Here is a 20,994-nt window from a genome sequence, read left to right on the forward strand (position 1 = left end):
AGAAAAGTACAAAGATATCCAAATGTAAAAAGTGAACGTAACTCATCATAATAAGATGTGGAGCGCGGAGTAACTTGTGATCGATTTGTTCCCATCATTGTCCAGGCAGCCCCATCATTAATAGGCTCTTGGTGAGAAGACTCAGGAGAAACCGCACAGACCGAGACACTTGTCAGACACTTGAGACAATGGCGATGCCGTCACATTATTACATTGTAACGCTCAGTCATGAAACGTTACAATAACCTCAATGATGGCAGAATTATAGGATGAGGCGAGAAGATAGAAAACCTCAGACAGGGCTGAGAGCCGTAACGCAAGGTAAGGGCCAGTCAGCAAACCACTGAGCGGGGCCCGAGTACACTGACAGAGCTAGGAGGGCCCTAAAGCGAGGCAAGCGCCAGTCAGCAGACAACTGAGAGGGGCCCAAAGAAAGAGTTGGAAGAAAGGATTAGGCCGAAAATCCGACTAGAAAACGTGTATATGGGACAGTGAATGACAATGTTTTACTGCGCTGCAGAGTTTGTTGGCGCTATATAAGTAAGAGAAATAAATGAATATATATTATGTAGCTGCACAGTTGGCCTCAGAATGGAGTTTACTTGTAAGCACCCCAATATAACGCTGTCCTGACTGAAGAGACCCCCACCATTTCCCGCCCCCCCCCCCCCCTCTAGTATCAGGATCTGTCTGCCCGCTGTCCGTGGTGCTGACGTTCTCCAGTCACTTCTATATCCTCATCTTTACCCATTCTGTACTGATCTGATGTTACATTGAGGTTTATACTCCAATCACATCCGGAGCTGCCGCATTGTGAGAGCTCAGATAACAATGAGGTATTTAGTGATAGGCTGTCAAATGACAGAAAACATGCACAAGTTTGACTCAACTTTGGCTGCAACTGGAGAATATTATAGAATGTATTTAATAATCTCTAAAACTTACATTCTGTTTATCCCCATTGATATAATATCCAGAAAGTTCTGTCCCCAAATCTAACTGAAAGAACAACCCCTTCCCCTTACTGCCTTTGATTATCGGGGGCCACTTCAATCCTTGGTTCTGACGTTCTCCAGTCTGAGTGATCTGGAACTATTGTGCGTCTTATACTCCAATCACATCCGGAGCTGTGTCACCCAATAATTATTTCTATTTCTTTAGCTCACCTGGGGTGTCTCCTGCCCCTCACTCGGGGTGTTTCCTGCCCCTCACGCAGGGTGTTTTTGGCCACTTACCAGGGGTGTCTCTTGCCTCTCACTTGTGGTGTCTCCTGCCCCTCACCCAGGGTGTCTCCTGCCCCTCACTTGGGCTCTCTTGCCCCTCACACGGGTTGTCTCCTGCCCCTCACTGGAGGTGTCTCCTGCCCCTCTCCCAGGGTGGTTCCTACCCCTCACCCAGGCTGTCTCCTTGCCCTCATCCAGGCTGTGTCCTGCATCTCACTTGGGCTCTCCTGCCCCTCACTCGAGCTGTCTCCTGCCCCTCACTCGGGCTGTCTCCTGCCCCTCACTGGGGGTGTCTCCTTCCCCTCAGCCAGGGTGTTTCCTACCCCTCACCCAGGCTGTCTCCTGCCCCTCACTTGGGCTCTCTTGCCCCTCACTTGGGCTGTCTCCTGCCCCTCACTCGGGCTGTCTCCTGCCCCTCACTGGGGGTGTCTCCTGCCCCTCTCCCAGGGTGTTTCCTACCCCTCACCCAGGCTGTCTCCTGCCCCTCACTCGGGGTGTTTCCCCATCCATGGTGCTGAAGGCTTCTATGATTCTCTGATTTACCAGGGGGGCAGCCATGTCATAGACCTTGTGCCTGCGCCTGCACTATCTGTGGGTGTCCTTAGATCATGATCATTACCAGTCACTTTACTGAATACCTGGAAGGGGGGGGGGGGAGGGGGGCAAATACTTTTTACACCTCTCTGCAGAGTCAGTTAGATAAAGACTTCTGTGTCTGTAATGCAAAATATCATCATTAGATAAACTTTCTACTATTGTGTCAGAGAAGAGACTTTTTGTCCTGTTAGTTATCCTCCAGTCACATACAAAGCTGCAGCCACAACAGTCTTCTTCTGTCACCGGTACAATGCATTGTAATTCACATCCTGAAGGGCAGGAGACCTGAACATATTAAACATCTCTGCCGCAGCCAAATGCCTGCAATTACCGGGGTGCTAGAAGTGCGCGGCGTCCATTACAGCCTGTACCGCGCTCACTCGCTCGCTTGCTCTGCAGGGACAATTGCCCTATTTTAATCTGGAGCCGACCTGGGACATCCAATTACTTATTAATAATCAGGACTATTATTCAGTCAATTCATCCAGTGTCTCAGGCTCCAGTATGATGGCGGATGCTGCGCTTCGGTTACGGCGATGGCGGTTACTGTATCCTTCATCGCGTTATAATAAACAGATCAAATTTTGCCAGTTACACTTTACAAGCATTATTGGTTATTGCATAAATATACACACCCTGGAAAGCATCACAAATTACGACCCCTAAGTAATGACCCCCAGCTACGACTGTGAGATCCAAACATGGTGTTGACTCCTATTGTAGCGCAGATAGCGGCGATTATTGTTAAGCTTCGTGGTTGTATAAACTGCAAAACAAACCTATTCTGGGAATCCTCTGCTGACACCATCACTCTCATCATCCTCATCTGTCATGTCTTATAAAGAGAACCTCATTACCCCGCCCCCTCCTCGCTGGTCTGGGCACACCAAATTCTCCTCCGAGTGCGATTCTAATTAACTAAGCAGTAAGGAGCGAACTAACTACATGCGATAAATACAGACAATGCTCTTTATGAGGCTGATGAATATTTGGAGGCTCCTGCACTGCAGAATCGGCGCTCCTCGCATCAACCAATGTGCAGAAGATAATAATGACGCCAACTAAACATAAGTTATGGAGTCAATTACCCCGCAGAGACTGATCCGGTGATTCCAGTCCCCGGCCGCCGCATCACACCAAGCGCTTAACGGACACTAAAGAACATTCATTACAAAAGAGATAAATCTGGAACATTTACTTTGTGTATTTAGTGCTGATCTAGAACCCCTGTAAATAACGGTCCTGGATATTCATGGAGGTTACAAGGTAGACTGGTGGTGTAGTCGCCCCCTATATCAGAAGTGTTGTTGTGCAGTCTAGACCGATCCTATAATGGCAGTCTGATTGTGTAGTCTGGACCGCCCCTTATAACAGCAGTGTGGTTGTGTAGTCTGTAGCGCCCCCTATATCAGTAGTGTGGTTGTGTAGTCTGGACCGCCCCCTATATCAGTGGTGTGGTTGTGTAGTCTGGACCGCTCCTATAACGGCAGTGTGACTGTGTAGTCTGAACCGGTCCCTATATCAGAAGTCTAGTTGTATAATCTGGACCGTCCCCTATATCAGTAGTGTGATTGTATAGTCTGGACCGGCCCCTATATCAGTAGTGTGGTTGTGTAGTCTGGAGCGCCCCCTATATCAGTAGTGTGGTTGTGTAGTCTGGAGCGCCCCCTATATCAGTAGTGTGGTTGTGTAGTCTGGAGCGCCCCCTATATCAGTAGTGTGGTTGTGTAGTCTGGACCGCCCCCTGTATTAGCAGTCTGGTTGTGTAGTCTTGACTGCCCCCTATATCATCAGTCAGGCTGTATAGTCTGTAGCGCCCCCTATATCAGTAGTGTGGTTGTGTAGTCTGGACCGCCCCCTATATCAGTAGTGTGGTTGTGTAGTCTGGAGCGCCCCCTATATCAGTAGTGTGGTTGTGTAGTCTGGACCGCCCCCTATATCAGTAGTGTGGTTGTGTAGTCTGGACCGCCCCCTATATCAGTAGTGTGGTTGTGTAGTCTGGACCGCCCCCTGTATTAGCAGTCTGGTTGTGTAGTCTTGACTGCCCCCTATATCATCAGTCAGGCTGTATAGTCTATAGCGCCCCCTATAACAGCAGTCTGGTTGTGTAGCTTGGATCGCCACCTATATCAGCAGTCTGTAGCGCCCCCTATAACAGCAGCCACCTATATCAGCAGTCTGTAGCGCCCCCTATAACAGCAGCCACCTACTGTATATCAGCAGTCTGTAGCGCCCTTAGTTAGTCACCATTAATTCCTCTTTGAGTTGATAATTGGCCGCGCTCCTCCAGTGAATCATCCCAGGCTGCAGGGTCCCTTTAAGCAGCAGCCATACTGCTGTCCCCGTAGCTATATCAGGGCAGTATTTTTGCGCTTATTACACCTCAGACTTAATCGGAGCTGCTGATTGTTTGTTACTATTTTTGTTATTTTTATTTGTCGTCAGAAAACCAATTTTAGTAAATAATGTCTGAGCGGTGACGAGACGGCGAATTTACCGCACTGATAACTCCAGCTGGACAACAATTACCTAAGACCCCAAATCTCTGTACCCTCTTGGGAAAACTCATTGAATCATCCCTGCAGACCCCTGAAGATAATGGGAGTGATAGTCCTAACTCCGTTATTCATCACTGGGCTCCCACACGAATCCCATTACTCAGCTTTGCCTGCTCATCTCCCACCGCTGTCCCTCTGCATGTGCATCATGTCAGTGATTTATATGCTCTGAACCTTGGCAGGATGTGTAATTATAGGGGCGGTGGAAACATAACGCTGCTCTATAAATGCCCCCCCAGGGGTTACGTCACCAACTCTATAGTGGCTGATACAATGGAACGTCGGTCACTCATGATGAGCCTCGAAGTCGAAGAAAGACAAAGACAGAACATTCTAAGACTACAGGAAATGGGTTCAAAATGGAAGAGAAATACTGAATCTCTGTTATTTCCTTTAACAAGGATTAAAGGCAATGTATGATACTTGTGTCCTATAAATGGACTAGAACACCCCAATTCTGAAAAGCCATATAAACACTTCAGTAAAGCTACAGGTGTCCTATAAATAACGTCACAGAGCTTAACGGAGGGGGTCTCTCAAAGAGCTTTTTCTACTGTGTGGGGGCCACTGTGGAGCATTATATACCATGTGGGACCACTGTAGAGTACATCATGCTGTGTGTGTTCACTATGGAGCATTATATACCATGTGGGTCCACTGTGGAGTATACTATATTGTGTGGGACCTCTGTGGAGCATTATATACCATGTGGGTCCACTGTGAAACATATACTGTGTGGCATCACTGTGGAGCATAATATACCATGCGGGTCCACTGTGGAGCATTATATACCATGTGGGTCCACTGTGGAACATTATATACCATGTGGGTCCACTATGAAACATATTAAACTGTGTGGCATCACTGTGGAGCATTATATACCATGCGGGTCCACTGTGGAGCATTATATACCATGTGGGTCCACTGTGGAGCATTACTTACCATGTGTGGGTCCACTATGGAGAATTATACTGCATGAAGTGGGGGGGTTCAGAGCAGTACTTTATACAGTGTAGAGACACTGGAGAATTATACTTAAACTGTAAGATACAGTTAGATAAGATACTAAGATACAGAGAAGGGGGGGGCACAAATTTTGCCAGCATGGTGTAGCGCTTGTGCCGAGCAGTCTGCACATATACAAGATTTCAGTGAAGGAGCCGTGATGTTGACTATAACCAGGAAGATGTCACTTGGGTCAAAAGTTTTTAAGCATTTCTTCAGACCCAGAGTCAGAGTCAGAGATGAGCGGGCTGATTTGTCCCAAGCTGAATATTTCACACTGTTATTTTTTTTAACAAAACCGAATACTTTGCGTGTTGTCAAACTAAAATTGCAAACATAAAAAACACACCGTATCAGAATTGTTGCCAATCACTAATATATTTAAGCAATGTACAGTAAAATAACTGGAAAGAAAGTAGAGCAGGGGACAGACAGAAGAAGGGGGAGGAGGAAACACTTGTGGAAGTAATAACATTAAGGATGTGGATGGCAACAGCAACACTACTTCTGGTCTTGACAGCCCCGCCAGTAGCCAGTGTTATCGTTCTTCCTGAGAATAAAGATATTTTTAAAAGCAGTGAACCACAAATGTTGATTGAGCGTTCTGTGTTTTCCTCCTCCTCTGTGGTAACATGTAATTTACCATGCTGTCTTTCTATACTGTCAACCATGTCTTCTTTATTCTCTGGTAGTCATCTGGCATTTGCTGATAGAGATATTCCTCATAGCCCAAGACTTCCTCTTCTACCTGTTCTTGATGAGTTGGGTGAGAACTGTCAGTGCTTGATGTAGAGGTGGAAGACATGAATATTGGTGGGGGTAGTAGTGGCAGGGGGTAATACTGGTGGTAGTGCTGGTAGGGGTACAAGAGGGAAATCTGTAAGGGCATAGAGGAATCCCATTGCCATGATGAGTCACAATATAGTGGGGAAGGTGATGACATTACTGAATCCGATAATCATTCTATTACAGATAAGACTTGGCAAGCAGGTCAGGGTGATATCAGAATAAGAGGGTGGTGGCAGCTACAATAGTAAGAATTCAACCTGATGTCCAGTCCCAACATCCAATAATCCTGCCTGGCATAGATCTAGGACAAGCTCTAGTGGAGGTGGCAATGGCAGACATGTTTCTGGTGTTGGTGGCAGCAGCTACTTGCCGTCATCTCATGTATGACAGTTCTTTTGTACATTAACAAATGACAAATGGATGGCAAGGTGTAAATTCTGTAAACAGATAGACATGAGCGTGTAGGGCCACGTATAGGATCGAGGTCTTTCTCTACTCACATGACATGGTGTCACCAGTATAGTAGCAGTGGCACCAAGTGAGCCAGACCGTTCCATAATGATAATAGTGCCATCATATTCAGCAGAACTTTACAAATCAGAGAACAGACATAATGAGACATTACACTGCGACAAGAAATAAACATCAAAAAATAAGTGTGAGGGCCCTGCTCACAAGAGCTTAAAGGGATTCTATCAGTCAGACACAATTTTTTCTAAGTAACAAGTCGGAATATCCTTAAGAAAGGCTATTCTTCTTCTACCTTTCATCGTCTTCTCCGTGCCGCCATTTGCTTACAATTCCGGTTCTTGTCGGTATGCAAATTAGCTCTCTCACAGCACTGGGGGCGTCCCCATTGCTGTGAGAGAACTCTCTCCAGCGCCGCCTCCATCTTCTTCGGCAGCATCATCTTCAGCCTCTTTTTCCGGTGGTGGCTTGTAACGTCTAGGCCTCGGGCCTTGGGCAGAGCAGACTGCGCATGCCCACAGGCCATGAGAAACTGGCCGCTTACAATACTGTGCAAGCGGCCATTTTCTCGTGGGCTGTGGGCATGTGCAGTCTGCTCTGCCCAAGGCCCGAGGCCTAGAAGTTACAAACCACCTCCAACTAACACAGGAACATTTCCATGCGGACAGAAAAGGTGCAAAACCTGCCCTCACATACTGACCACTGACAGGATAGAGATACCAAACTCTAATAAGGAATATAAAATCCCAGGTACGTTCACCTGTAACACATCTAATGTAGTGTATTTGATCATGTGCACCAAATGTTCCACTGAAAATCTGTATGTTGGAGAGACCGGCCAGAAACTCAGAATGAGAATCAATTCACATCGCCATACAATTAAACAACAGAGTGCCAAAACATTTCTGCCAGGAAGATCATAATATCACCAATGACATGAAAATTTTGATTTTAAGAGGGAATTTTAAATAAAAAAAACAGCGACTGATTTATGAGTACAAGTGCATGACCCTATTCAAGACTCTGGATAGTGGAATGAACCTTTCACATGGCTTCATATCTTTCTATACAAATCACTGAACAAAGACAGACATAAAGATAAAGAACCTGGGAACTGGGAATTGAATATTTGTTTTTATATGTATATAGTAATAAGTCTCTTCCCCCCTCCCTCCTGAAATCCTATCCCTGTATCCAGTTATACATATGTGGCTGTTTATGTGAAAAGGGCCCACATTGTCGATATGGAGTTCTTGGTATCATTGTAACGGTTATGGTGTAACATTGTCCAAAACAGCAAAAAAATTTTTATTGAAAGCACAATTGACATATTTTTAAATAAATTTTTTGCATAAAACAAAATTGTGATTTTTTTACCCAAATATGTTTTGGACTATTTTCTCTATAATTAGTATCGACGATCTGGGCCCTTTTCACGTAAACAGCCACATATATATGCAGCCTGCAGAAAGTGTTTTTAGATATATCTGAAGAAGCCAGAGGAGGCTTCGAAACGTCATATTCTGTCATCATTATGAGTTAGCCATTAAAAAAGGTATCACCTACTGAAGACTTGCAAGTTATATGTTTTTTTATATTTCATAACCACTGGCTAACACGGTACAAAAACAAATATTTTCCTTATACCATGTGGGAAAGAAGCAGCCACCTTCAAAATGTCTAGGAGTCCTGACAGTGTCATACACTATATATTATAGATATACAGTCCTAGGAGCCCTGACAGTGTCATACACTATGTATTATAGATATACAGTCCTAGGAGCCCTGACAGTGTCATACACTATGTATTATAGATATATAGTCCTAGGAGCCCTGACAGTGTCATACACTATGTATTATAGATATAGCCTAGGAGCCTTGACAGTGTCATACACTATGTATTATAGATATACAGTCCTAGGAGCCCTGACAGTGTCATACACTATGTATTATATATATACTGTATAGTCCTAGGAGCCCTGACAGTGTCATACACTATGTATTATAGATATATATAGCCTAGGAGCCCTGACAGTGTCATACACTATGTATTATAGATATATAGTCCTAGGAGCCCTGACAGTGTCATACACTATGTATTATAGATATATAGTCCTAGGAGCCCTGACAGTGTCATACATTATGTATTATAGATATATAGTCCTAGGAGCCCTGACAGCGTTATACACTATGTATTATAGATATATAGTCCTAGGAGCCCTGACAGTGTCATACACTATGTATTATAGATATATAGTCCTAGGAGCCCTGACAGTGTCATACACGATGTATTATAGATATATATAGTCCTAGGAGCCCTGACAGTGTCATACACTATGTATTATAGATATATAGTCCTAGGAGCCCTGACAGTGTCATACATTATGTATTATAGATATATAGTCCTAGGAGCCCTGACAGTGTTATACACTATGTATTATAGATATATAGTCCTAGGAGCCCTGACAGTGTCATACACTATGTATTATAGATATATAGTCCTAGGAGCCCTGACAGTGTCATACACGATGTATTATAGATATATAGTCCTAGGAGCCCTGACAGTGTCATACACGATGTATTATAGATATATAGTCCTAGGAGCCCTGACAGTGTGAGACCTGTGATTTATCCTCAGTAGCTGCAAGGGGCGCATTGGCATCATGACCCTTTAATGCAATCCCTATATCCATATAACGCGCGTAATTTTGCACGTGTAGTTTTGAGGCTGCAAAATTACGCACGTTATACACCCGTAATGATACATTGAAATGAATGGGATCTGTTTTGAGCGCTCACATGCTGACACGTGTATACGTGCCAGAATGCGCGCGCGTTAACTCCGTGTGAACTCGCCCTAAGGACTCCTAGGACCACATCTACATTAGTGATCCTTCCATAATGTAATCTGTCTTCTCTGTCTTCTTCTGAAGTATTAGATATGTAAAATAAAACCCACAATCCCAAAAGCCATAAAAAAAACCTGAAAGTTTTCGCTGTCTCAGATTATTCTTTTGTGTCCGTCCTGTGACTTGTGGACTTGTCATTCTCTTAAGATGATTTCTTTGTGACAATCCTAAAGGAAACACTTTCTATGAAGAGGCGGAATGACTGAGACTCTGCGGAATGTTCCTTCAGTGTCCTCAATATCACTGTGTGCAACAACCTGGAGACGAGCGGTGCCTGACATGTAATACGGTGACGTTGTGCTCGGCTATTAGAGGCCGTTTAGCCTCCAGTAAACAAGAGAGAATATTTCTCTCACTTTTCATCTTTCTGAACTCACTGCCGGGTCTCGCTGCCTTTTATTCGCCAATTATGTGGAATTTATGGCGTCTTCTGCTATTCTAGTAATAAACACCACAGGAAACAACACAAGGGAATGTGTGCCGAGCATAAACTCATTAGGTGTGATATTACCCAGGATTCATTGCCAGGATGCTCAATTAGCTGCTTAATAAATTTGGATACAAAATTGCCTTTTTAATAAGAATGTGACAGATTCAATGTGACGACTGTGTCAGTGGTTTATGTACTTGCACACACCGGCCTCACCTGAGAGGTCAACTAACCATCCATCCGAGCTGGGATTACTGATCATAGCTGAGTCCTAATGAAGTGAAGCTGCAGTGTAAAGCAGAGCTGATAGATCATACAATACATGATACAATTTGGGTTGTGTCCATGCGATATAAGTCCATGGGTTGTGTCCAGCGGTGAACCTAGCTTCTCTGCTGCCCGAGGTGGATGATCAAAAGGGGGGGGGGGGGGGTTGAGGGCTATTGTTTTGATCCGGGTGGGGGCGGTGTTTGGGAGTGCTAGTGGTGACATTATAATTAACACAATGCGGTAATATTTTGTGCAGTAATACTCACAGGAGATGTCTTCCCACATTTCCCGTCTCTTCCCTTTGGACCACCATGACCACTTCTTCCAGCTGTGGGGCATAATAGAGGTTACAGGGGCCACAGTGGACCCTTCAAGCTCTATTATGCCCCACAGTTGCACACCCATGAACTATTATTATACTCGGGGCTCTTTTCAGACCCCCTAGTATAATAATCAGAGCCCCAGGGGAGATGAGGGAACATAATAAACACCATTACCTCTCCGGGATCCGATGTTAATCCTAGAAGGCTTCGGGCCCATATGGTAATGTCCCAGACGTCACGTGGTATGGGATATTACCATATAGGCCCAAAGCCTGTGCTATCAGTAACAGGCTATTATTACTACTAGCACAGGCTTTGGGCCTATATGGTAATATTCCAGACCACGTGACGTCTGGGACATTACCATATAGGCCCAAAGCCTCTTAGGAGTAACATCGGAACCTGGAGAGGTGAGTAACATTTTTTATTATGTTCTCTCACCTCGCCTGGAGCTCCGATTATTATACTCGGGGGTCTGAAAAGACCCCGAGTATAATAGCAGTAATGGCATCGTGACCTGGGCCCGGGCCTATTCACTACCGCTCTCCGCAGCCTATAGTACAAGGGGAAGCGGAGGCGGCAGTGAACAGGTCCAGAGAGGTTGGTAAATAGGCCGCTACCTGCTGTGGATACTCCAGCAGGTAGCGGCCTATTTTAAAACAAAAAAAAGTTATTATACTTACCGACCTCGATGCTGCTGCTGCTCCCGCATCCTCTTCTCCCAGCAGACGTCTGCGTATCAGCATATGTGGCGTGATGACGCTGCCTACGCTGATACATAGATGTCTGAACCAGCGCAAGGACAGCAGCAGCTCCCCTTGCACTGGTTCAAAGAAAAAAAAAGTTAAAAAAAAAAAATCACCCGGGCTGCTGCCCCCCTCCGGTCCGCCACCTGAGGCGGGCGCCTCACCTCGCCTCATTAGAGGTGTGGCGCTGGATGTGTCTGGGGTTGACATCCAGCTACACTGAAAAGATGGGGACTGTAATACCAAAAACAACCTGTGGACAGGTGTGGCACTGTTATTAGAAGATAGTCGCCATCCTTGTGTTACACTTACCTGAGCAGTCTTATCTTTTTTTCTTTTCCAGACCACGGCTGTTTCTCTGTCGGATACGATACACAAGTGGAGAGAATACAGAGAGCAATGCCTAAAGACCATACACCATACCCCATATACCCTGACCGGTAAGTGCAATATCTTCTTCGCTCAAAGCACAAGCACTTCTGTTTGTGAGACTAGACCATGGCATTAAACAGGACCTTCACCACCTCAAATAAGTCCAGATCTTTACAACATTTAATACCCCCTCTCCCACCCCCTTCACTGATTCTGGCACAATTTTTTCTCTAGCCCCCACCATTCCCAAGCAGCCAATGCTGTTAGTGTTGGTACCTGATATGCTATTTAGACTCTGTGCTGTCAAATGGGTGCAGTCTAGAAGGAGCTGACAATGGGGTGTTATTCTAAGCTCTAAAATTGCCTCCCTCTGATTGGAACTCGAATCACACCCCCATGCCTGACACCACCCACCTGACAGTACAGAGCTGAAATAGCACATCAGGAACCTAAACTACCTGCACTGGTAGGGCGATAGAGAATGATACTACTATAATACTACTCCTATGTACAAGAATATAACTACTATAATACTACTCCTATGTACAAGAATATAACTACTATAATACTACCTCCTATGTACAAGAATATAACTACCATAATACTGCTCCTATGTACAAGAATATAACTACCATAATACTACTCCTATGTACAAGAATATAACTACTATAATACTGCTCCTATGTACAAGAATATAACTACTATAATACTACCCCTATATACAAGAATATAACTACTATAATACTACTCCTATGTACAAGAATATAACTACTATAATACTACTCCTATGTACAAGAATATAACTACTATAATACTACCCCTTTATACAAGAATATAACTACTATAATACTACCCCTATATACAAGAATATAACTACTATAATACTACTCCTATGTACAAGAAAATAACTACTATAATACTGCTCCTATGTACATGAATATAACTACTATAATACTGCTCCTATGTACAAGAATATAACTACTATAATACTACTCCTATGTACAAGAATATAACTACTATAATACTACTCCTATGTACAAGAATATAACTACTATAATACTGCTCCTATGTACACGAATATAACTACTATAATACTACTCCTATGTATAAGAATATAACTACTATAATACTACTCCTATGTACAAGAATATAACTACTATAATACTGCTCCTATGTACAAGAATATAACTACTATAATGCTATTCCTATGTACAAGAATATAACTACTATAATACTACTCCTATGTACAAGAATAAAACTACTATAATACTACTCCTATGCACAAGAATATAACTACTATAATACTACTCCTATGTACAAGAATATAACTACTATAATACTACTCCTATGTACAAGAATATAACTACTATAATACTGCTCCTATGTACAAGAATATAACTACTATAATACTGCTCCTATGTACAAGAATATAACTACTATAATACTGCTCCTATGTACACGAATATAACTACTATAATACTACTCCTATGTACAAGAATATACCTACTATAATACTGCCACTATGTACAAGAATATAACTACTATAATACTACTCCTATGTACAAGAATATAACTACTATAATACTACTCCTATGTACAAGAATATAACTACTATAATACTACTCCTATGTACAAGAATATAACTACTATAATACTGCTCCTATGTACAAGAATATAACTAATATAATGCTATTCCTATGTACAAGAATATAACTACTATAATACTACTCCTATGTACAAGAATAAAACTACTATAATACTACTCCTATGCACAAGAATATAACTACTATAATACTACTCCTATGTACAAGAATATAACTACTATAATACTACTCCTATGTACAAGAATATAACTACTATAATACTGCTCCTATGTACAAGAATATAACTACTATAATACTGCTCCTATGTACACGAATATAACTACTATAATACTACTCCTATGTACAAGAATATACCTACTATAATACTGCCACTATGTACAAGAATATAACTACTATAATACTACTCCTATGTACAAGAATATAACTACTATAATACTACTCCTATGTACAAGAATATAACTACTATAATACTACTCCTATGTACAAGAATATAACTACTATAATACTGTTCCTATGTACAAGAATATAACTAATATAATAGTACAATACTATAAGGGGGCGTTCATACGGAGTAACGTGCCGCATGATGTGGCACCTATACGGCGTGTGAGACTTTGCGGGCCGTATACGCTCCCGTTGATTTCACTGGGAGCCTGGATCGTATACGCCACATTATTTTGCGGCTGTGATTTTGCAGCCGCAAAATCACGGCCGCATAATAAAGCGGCGTATACGATCCAAGCTCCCATTGAAATCAACGGGAGCGTATACGGCCCGCAAAGTCTCACACGCCATATACGTGCCACATCACGCGGCACGTTACTCCGTGTGAACTTACCCTAATACTACTCCTATGTACAAGAATATAACTACTATAATACTGCTCCTATGTACAAGAATATAACTACTATAATACTACTCCTCATATTAGTGTCAGTCTTTACTGTAGTTCTGGAATTGTATTCATAGAGCAGTAAGCTATGGTTGAATGGGGCTGAGGCCTGTGTAATATTTCCTGTATCAGTGACTGTATGTTCTAGGGTCTCCTTTATGTTTTGTAGATTTATCTGTGTCTTTGGGGCCGGTGGTGCTCTGTAGAGATGAGCGAACACTAAAATGTTCGAGGTTCGAAATTCGATTCGAACAGCCGCTCAATGTTCGTGTGTTCGAACGGGTTTCGAACCCCATTATAGTCTATGGGGAACAGATACTCGTTAAGGGGGAAACCCAAATCCGTGTCTGGAGGGTCACCAAGTCCACTATGACACCCCAGGAAATGATGCCAACACCTCTGGAATGACACTGGGACAGCAGGGGAAGCATGTCTGGGGGCATCTAACACACCAAAGACCCTCTATTACCCCAACATCACAGCCTAACAACTACACACTTTACACACTCAATACCACCTCTCTGACAGTAGGAAAACACCTTGAAACATGTGTATTTGGCACTTGCAGTGAGGAGAGCTTGTCACCAGCAGTGAATTTGGCCCTTGTAGTAAGTTGAGGTTGGCACCAACATTTGTTTTGAAAATCAGGGTGGATTGAGCCTCTAACCAGCAGAGTTTGGGCAAATTCATGGTGGAGGGAGCCTCTAAAAACCCCAGTTTGGACCAATTCATGGTGGAGGGAGCCTCTAACCAGCCCAGTTTTGGCAAATTCATGGTGGAGGGAGCCTCTAAACAGCCCAGTTTGGGCAAATTCATGGTGGAGGGAGCCTCTAACCAGCCCAGTTTGGACCAATTAATGGTGGAGGGAGCCTCTAACCAGCCCAGTTTGGACCAATTAATGGTGGAGGGAGCCTCTAACCACCCCAGTTTGGACCAATTCATGGTGGAGGGAGCCTCTAAACAGCCAAGTTTGGACCAATTCATGGTGGAGGGAGCCTCTAAAAACCCCAGTTTGGACCAATTCATGGTGGAGGGAGCCTCTAACCAGCCCAGTTTGGGCAAATTCATGGTGGAGGGAGCCTCTAAACAGCCCAGTTTGGGCAAATTCATGGTGGAGGGAGCCTCTAACCAGCCCAGTTTGGACCAATTAATGGTGGAGGGAGCCTCTAACCAGCCCAGTTTGGACCAATTAATGGTGGAGGGAGCCTCTAACCAGCCCAGTTTGGACCAATTAATGGTGGAGGGAGCCTCTAACCAGCCCAGTTTGGACCAATTCATGGTGGAGGGAGCCTCTAAAAAACCCAGTTTGGACCAATTCATGGTGGAGGGAGCCTCTAAACAGCCCAGTTTGGGCAAATTCATGGTGGAGGGAGCCTCTAAACAGCCCAGTTTGGGCAAATTCATGGTGGAGGGAGCCTCTAACCAGCCCAGTTTGGACCAATTAATGGTGGAGGGAGCCTCTAACCAGCCCAGTTTGGACCAATTCATGGTGGAGGGAGCCTCTAAACAGCCCAGTTTGGGCAAATTCATGGTGGAAGGAGCCTCTAACCAGCAGAGTTGTGGGAAAGCAGGGTGGAGGGAGCCTCTAACCAGCAGAGTTGGTGGAAATCAGGGTGGAGGGAGCCTCTAACCAGCAGAGTTGGGGGAAATCATGTTGGAGGGAGCCTAGTATTAGCAGAATTGTGCAACGCTTATGGTGGATGAGTATGAGGATGCGGAGGAATTGGAGAGGTTGAGTACAGACATGGAGTTTCATGTTGGGGTGCTTTACACAGGTGGGCACAAAAATGAAGGCTCTATCCAGTGGTGGTTCATTTTTATCAAAGTGAGCCGGTCGGCACTCTCAGCTGACAGACGGGTGCGCTTGTCAGTGATGATGCCACCGGCTGCACTGAACACCCTCTCAGATAGGACGCTGGCGGCAGGACAGGACAGCACCTCCAAGGCATATAGGGCAAGTTCAAGCCACAGGTCCAACTTCGACACCCAATACGTGTAGGGCGCAGAGGGGTCGGAGAGGACAGGGCTGTGGTCGGAAAGGTATTCCCGCAACATGCGCCTATACTTCTCACGCCTGGTGACACTAGGACCCTCCGTGGCGGCACTTTGGCGAGGGGGTGCCATCAAGGTGTCCCAGACCTTAGACAGTGTGCCCCTCGTTTGTGTGGACCGGTGAGAACTTGGTTGCCTACTGGAGGAACTGCCCTCCCTGCCGCCACTGTCACATGCTGGAAACATCTCCATCATATTCTGCACCAATTGCCTGTGGCAAGCATTGATGCGATTGGCCCTCCCCTCTACCGGAATAAAAGACGAGATGTTGTTTTTATACCGGGGGTCAAGGATAGCAAAGATCCAGTACTGGTTGTCCTCCATGATTTTGACAATACGCTTGTCGGTTGTAAAGCACCCCAACATGAACTCAGCCATGTCTGCCACAGTGTTAGTTGGCATGACTCCTCTGGCCCCACCGGAAAGTTCAATCTCCATTTCCTCCTCATCCTCCATGTCTACCCATCCGCGCTGCAACAATGGGACGATTCGAAGTTGCCCGGAAGCCTCCTGTATCACCATCACATCATCGGACAACTCTTCTTCCTCCTCCTCCTCCTCCTCCTCCTCCTCCATTAAACGCAGTGAAGCGGACAGATGTGTGGACCTACTCTCCAGCTGTGACGGATCGGATGCTATCCCTAACTCCTCTGTGTGATCTGAGTTATCCCTGATGTCAATCAGGGATTCTCTCAGAACACACAAGAGCGGGATTGTAAGGCTCACCATCGCATCCTCAGAGCTCACCCTCCTTGTGGACTCCTCAAAGACCCGTAGGATGTCACAAAGGTCTCTCATCCATGGCCACTCATGGATGTGAAACTGAGGCAGCTGACTTTGTGGCACCCTAGGGTTTTGTAGCTGGTATTCCATCAAAGGTCTCTGCTGCTCAACCACTCTATTCAACATCTGAAACGTTGAGTTCCAGCGTGTGGGGACGTCGCACAAAAGCCGGTGTTGTGGCACATGCAGGCGTTGCTGGAGAGATTTTAAGCTAGCAGCGGCTACTGTCGACTTGCGAAAGTGGGCGCACATGCGCCGCACTTTTACCAGTAGCTCTGGAACATTGGGGTAGCTCTTTAGGAAACGTTGCACCACTAGGTTGAAGACGTGGGCCAGGCATGGAACATGTTGGAGTCCGGCAAGCTCCAGAGCTGCTACCAGGTTCCGGCCGTTATCACAAACGACCATGCCTGGGCCCAGGTGCAGCGGCTCAAACCATATTGCCGTCTCATCGAGGAGGGCATCCCTCACCTCGGAGGCAGTGTGCTGTCTGTCCCCCAAGCTGATCAGCTTCAGCACAGCCTGCTGACGTCTACCAACGCCAGTGCTGCAACGTTTCCAACTCGTAGCTGGGGTCAATCTAACAGCGGAGGAGGAGGCGGTGGCGGAGGAGGAGGCGGTGGCGGAGGAGGAGGCGGTAGAGGAGGAGGAGGAGGGGGGTGTTCTTCTCGTGTCCCTGCCAGGAATGTTAGGCGGGGAGACGAGGTACACCGGGCCAGTTTGGGAAGCAGTCCCAGCCTCAACTACATTCACCCAGTGTGCCGTCAGTGAAATGTAGCGTCCCTGTCCGCATGCACTTGTCCACGCGTCGGTGGTCAAGTGGACCTTTGTGCAAAGCGCGGAACTAAGGGCCCGCCTGATGTTGAGTGACACGTGCTGGTGCAAGGCGGGGACGGCACACCGGGAGAAGTAGTGACGGCTAGGGACGGCATAGCGAGGTGCCGCAGTTGCCATCAGGTCCAGGAAGGCGGGAGTTTCAACAAGCCGGAACGCCAACATCTCCTGGGCCAGCAGTTTAGCGATGTTGGCGTTCAAGGCTTGCGCGTGTGGGTGGTTAGCAGTGTATTTCTGCCGCCGCTCCAATGTCTGAGAGATGGTGGGTTGTTGTAAAGAAACGCCTGATGGTGCCTTTGATGGTGCAGGAGAAGGAGATAAGACAGGACCAGGGGAGGATGAGGTAGAAGTCAACAAAGTGGCGGAGGCAGATGAAGTGGTGTCCTGGCTCGTCCTCTGGAGTGCATCGCCAGCACAGTCAGCAGTGGCAGTGGCAGAGGCAGAGGCAGAGGCAGTGGCAGTGGCGTGAACGGCAGGCGGCCTTTGTCCTGCCGTTGCTGCCTGCCACTGATTCCAGTGCTTGGATTCCAAATGACGGCGCATTGAAGTGGTGGACAGGTTGCTCTTCTCAGAGCCCCTAATCAATTTCGAGAGGCAAATTGTGCAGACAACACTATATCTGTCCTCGGCGCATTCCTTGAAAAAACTCCACACCTTCGAGAAACGTGCCCTCGAGGTGGGAGTTTTTCGGGGCTGGGTACGAACTGGAACATCTTGGGAGATTCCGGGTGTGGCCTGGCTTCGCCTAAGCTGCTGACCTCTGCCTCTGCCTCTAGCTACCCTTTTTGGTGCTGCACCTGCCTCAACATCCACACTACTTTCCCCGCTTGACATCCCCCCTGTCCAGGTCGGGTCAGTGTCCTCATCATCCACCACTTCCTCTTCCAACTCCTGTCTCATCTCCTCCTCCCGCACAATGCGCCAGTCAACTGGATGCCCTGACGGCAACTGCGTCACATCATCGTCGATGAGGGTGGGTTGCTGGTCATCCACCACCAAATCGAACGGAGATGGAGGAGACTCTAGTGTTTGAGCATCTGGACACAGATGCTCCTCTGTTAGGTTCGTGGAATCGTGACGTGGAGAGGCAGGTTGAGGGACAATGAAAGGAGCGGAGAACAGCTCTGGGGAGCAGGGACAGTTTGGGTTATTGTTCTGTAAAGCTTCGGAATTTTGGGAGGAAGGAAGACAAGACTGTTGGGTAATAGGAGGAGAGGAGGCAGAGTCTGACTGGCTGCTGGACAATGTGCTGTAAGCGTTCTCTGACAGCCATTGCAAGACCTGTTCCTGGTTCTCGGGCCTACTAAGGTTTGTACCCTGCAGTTTAGTTAATGTGGCAAGCAACCCTGGCACTGTGGAGTGGCGCAATGCTTGCTGCCCCACAGGAGTAGGCACGGGACGCCCTGTGGCTTCACTGCTACCTTGCTCCCCAGAACCATTCCCCCGACCTCGCCCACGGCCTCGTCCACGTCCCTTTCCGGGAGCCTTGCGCATTTTGAATTCCTAGTTAGAAATTGGCACTGTATACCAGTAGTAAAAATTGTGGGTGCACGTAACCCCAATATATTCTTTGAATTACCAGTCAGACACTGGCACTATATGGCAGTAGCAAGAAATGAGGGTATTTGTATTCCCAATATATTCTTTGAATTCCCAGTCAGACAATGGCACTGTATACCAGTAGTAAAAATTGTGGGTGCACGTAACCCCAATATATTCTTTGAATTCCCAGTCAGACACTGGCACTATATGGCAGTAGCAAGAAATGAGGGTATTTGTATTCCCAATATATTCTTTGAATTCCCAGTCAGACAATGGCACTGTATACCAGTAGTAAAAATTGTGGGTGCACGTAACCCCAATATATTCTTTGAATTCCCAGTCAGAAACTGGCACTATATGGCAGTAGCAAGAAATGAGGGTATTTGTATTCCCAATATATTCTTTGAATTCCCAGTCAGACAATGGCACTGTATACCAGTAGTAAAAATTGTGGGTGCACGTAACCCCAATATATTCTTTGAATTACCAGTCAGAAACTGGCACTATATGGCAGTAGCAAGAAATGAGGGTATTTGTATTCCCAATATACTCTTTGAATTCCCAGTCAGACAATGGCACTGTATACCAGTAGTAAAAATTGTGGGTGCACGTAACCCCAATATATTCTTTGAATTCCCAGTCAGAAACTGGCACTATATGGCAGTAGCAAGAAATGAGGGTATTTGTATTCCCAATATATTCTTTGAATTCCCAGTCAGACAATGGCACTGTATACCAGTAGTAAAAATTGTGGGTGCACGTAACCCCAATATATTCTTTGAATTACCAGTCAGAAACTGGCACTATATGGCAGTAGCAAGAAATGAGGGTATTTGTATTCCCAATATATTCTTTGAATTCCCAGTCAGACAATGGCACTGTATACCAGTAGTAAAAATTGTGGGTGCACGTAACCCCAATATATTCTTTGAATTACCAGTCAGACACTGGCACTATATGGCAGTAGCAAGAAATGAGGGTATTTGTATTCCCAATATATTCTTTGAATTCCCAGTCAGACAATGGCACTGTATACCAGTAGTAAAAATTGTGGGTGCACGTAACCCCAATATATTCTTTGAATTCCCAGTCAGACACTGGCACTATATGGCAGTAGCAAGAAATGAGGGTATTTGTATTCCCAATATATTCTTTGAATTCCCAGTCAGACAATGGCACTGTATACCAGTAGTAAAAATTGTGGGTGCACGTAACCCCAATATATTCTTTGAATTCCCAGTCAGACACTGGCACTATATGGCAGTAGCAAGAAATGAGGGTATTTGTATTCCCAATATATTCTTTGAATTCCCAGTCAGACAATGGCACTGTATACCAGTAGTAAAAATTGTGGGTGCACGTAACCCCAATATATTCTTTGAATTACCAGTCAGACACTGGCACTATATGGCAGTAGCAAGAAATGAGGGTATTTGTATTCCCAATATATTCTTTGAATTCCCAGTCAGACAATGGCACTGTATACCAGTAGTAAAAATTGTGGGTGCACGTAACCCCAATATATTCTTTGAATTCCCAGTCAGACACTGGCACTATATGGCAGTAGCAAGAAATGAGGGTATTTGTATTCCCAATA

General features: G+C 45.4%; 1 protein-coding gene across 1 annotated transcript in view; it reads left to right on the plus strand.

Annotated features, from left to right (window-relative positions):
• The window catches only part of GLP1R (glucagon like peptide 1 receptor), a 163,780-nt gene that overhangs the window by 69,719 nt on the left and 73,067 nt on the right, over positions 1-20,994 (plus strand). The window contains 1 exon segment of the mRNA XM_075267353.1: positions 11,662-11,758. Within this exon segment, the coding sequence (XP_075123454.1) occupies positions 11,662-11,758 (97 nt within the window).

The sequence above is a fragment of the Leptodactylus fuscus genome, chromosome 3, assembly GCF_031893055.1.
Source record: "Leptodactylus fuscus isolate aLepFus1 chromosome 3, aLepFus1.hap2, whole genome shotgun sequence".
In the NCBI taxonomy this organism is placed as follows: domain Eukaryota; kingdom Metazoa; phylum Chordata; class Amphibia; order Anura; family Leptodactylidae; genus Leptodactylus; species Leptodactylus fuscus.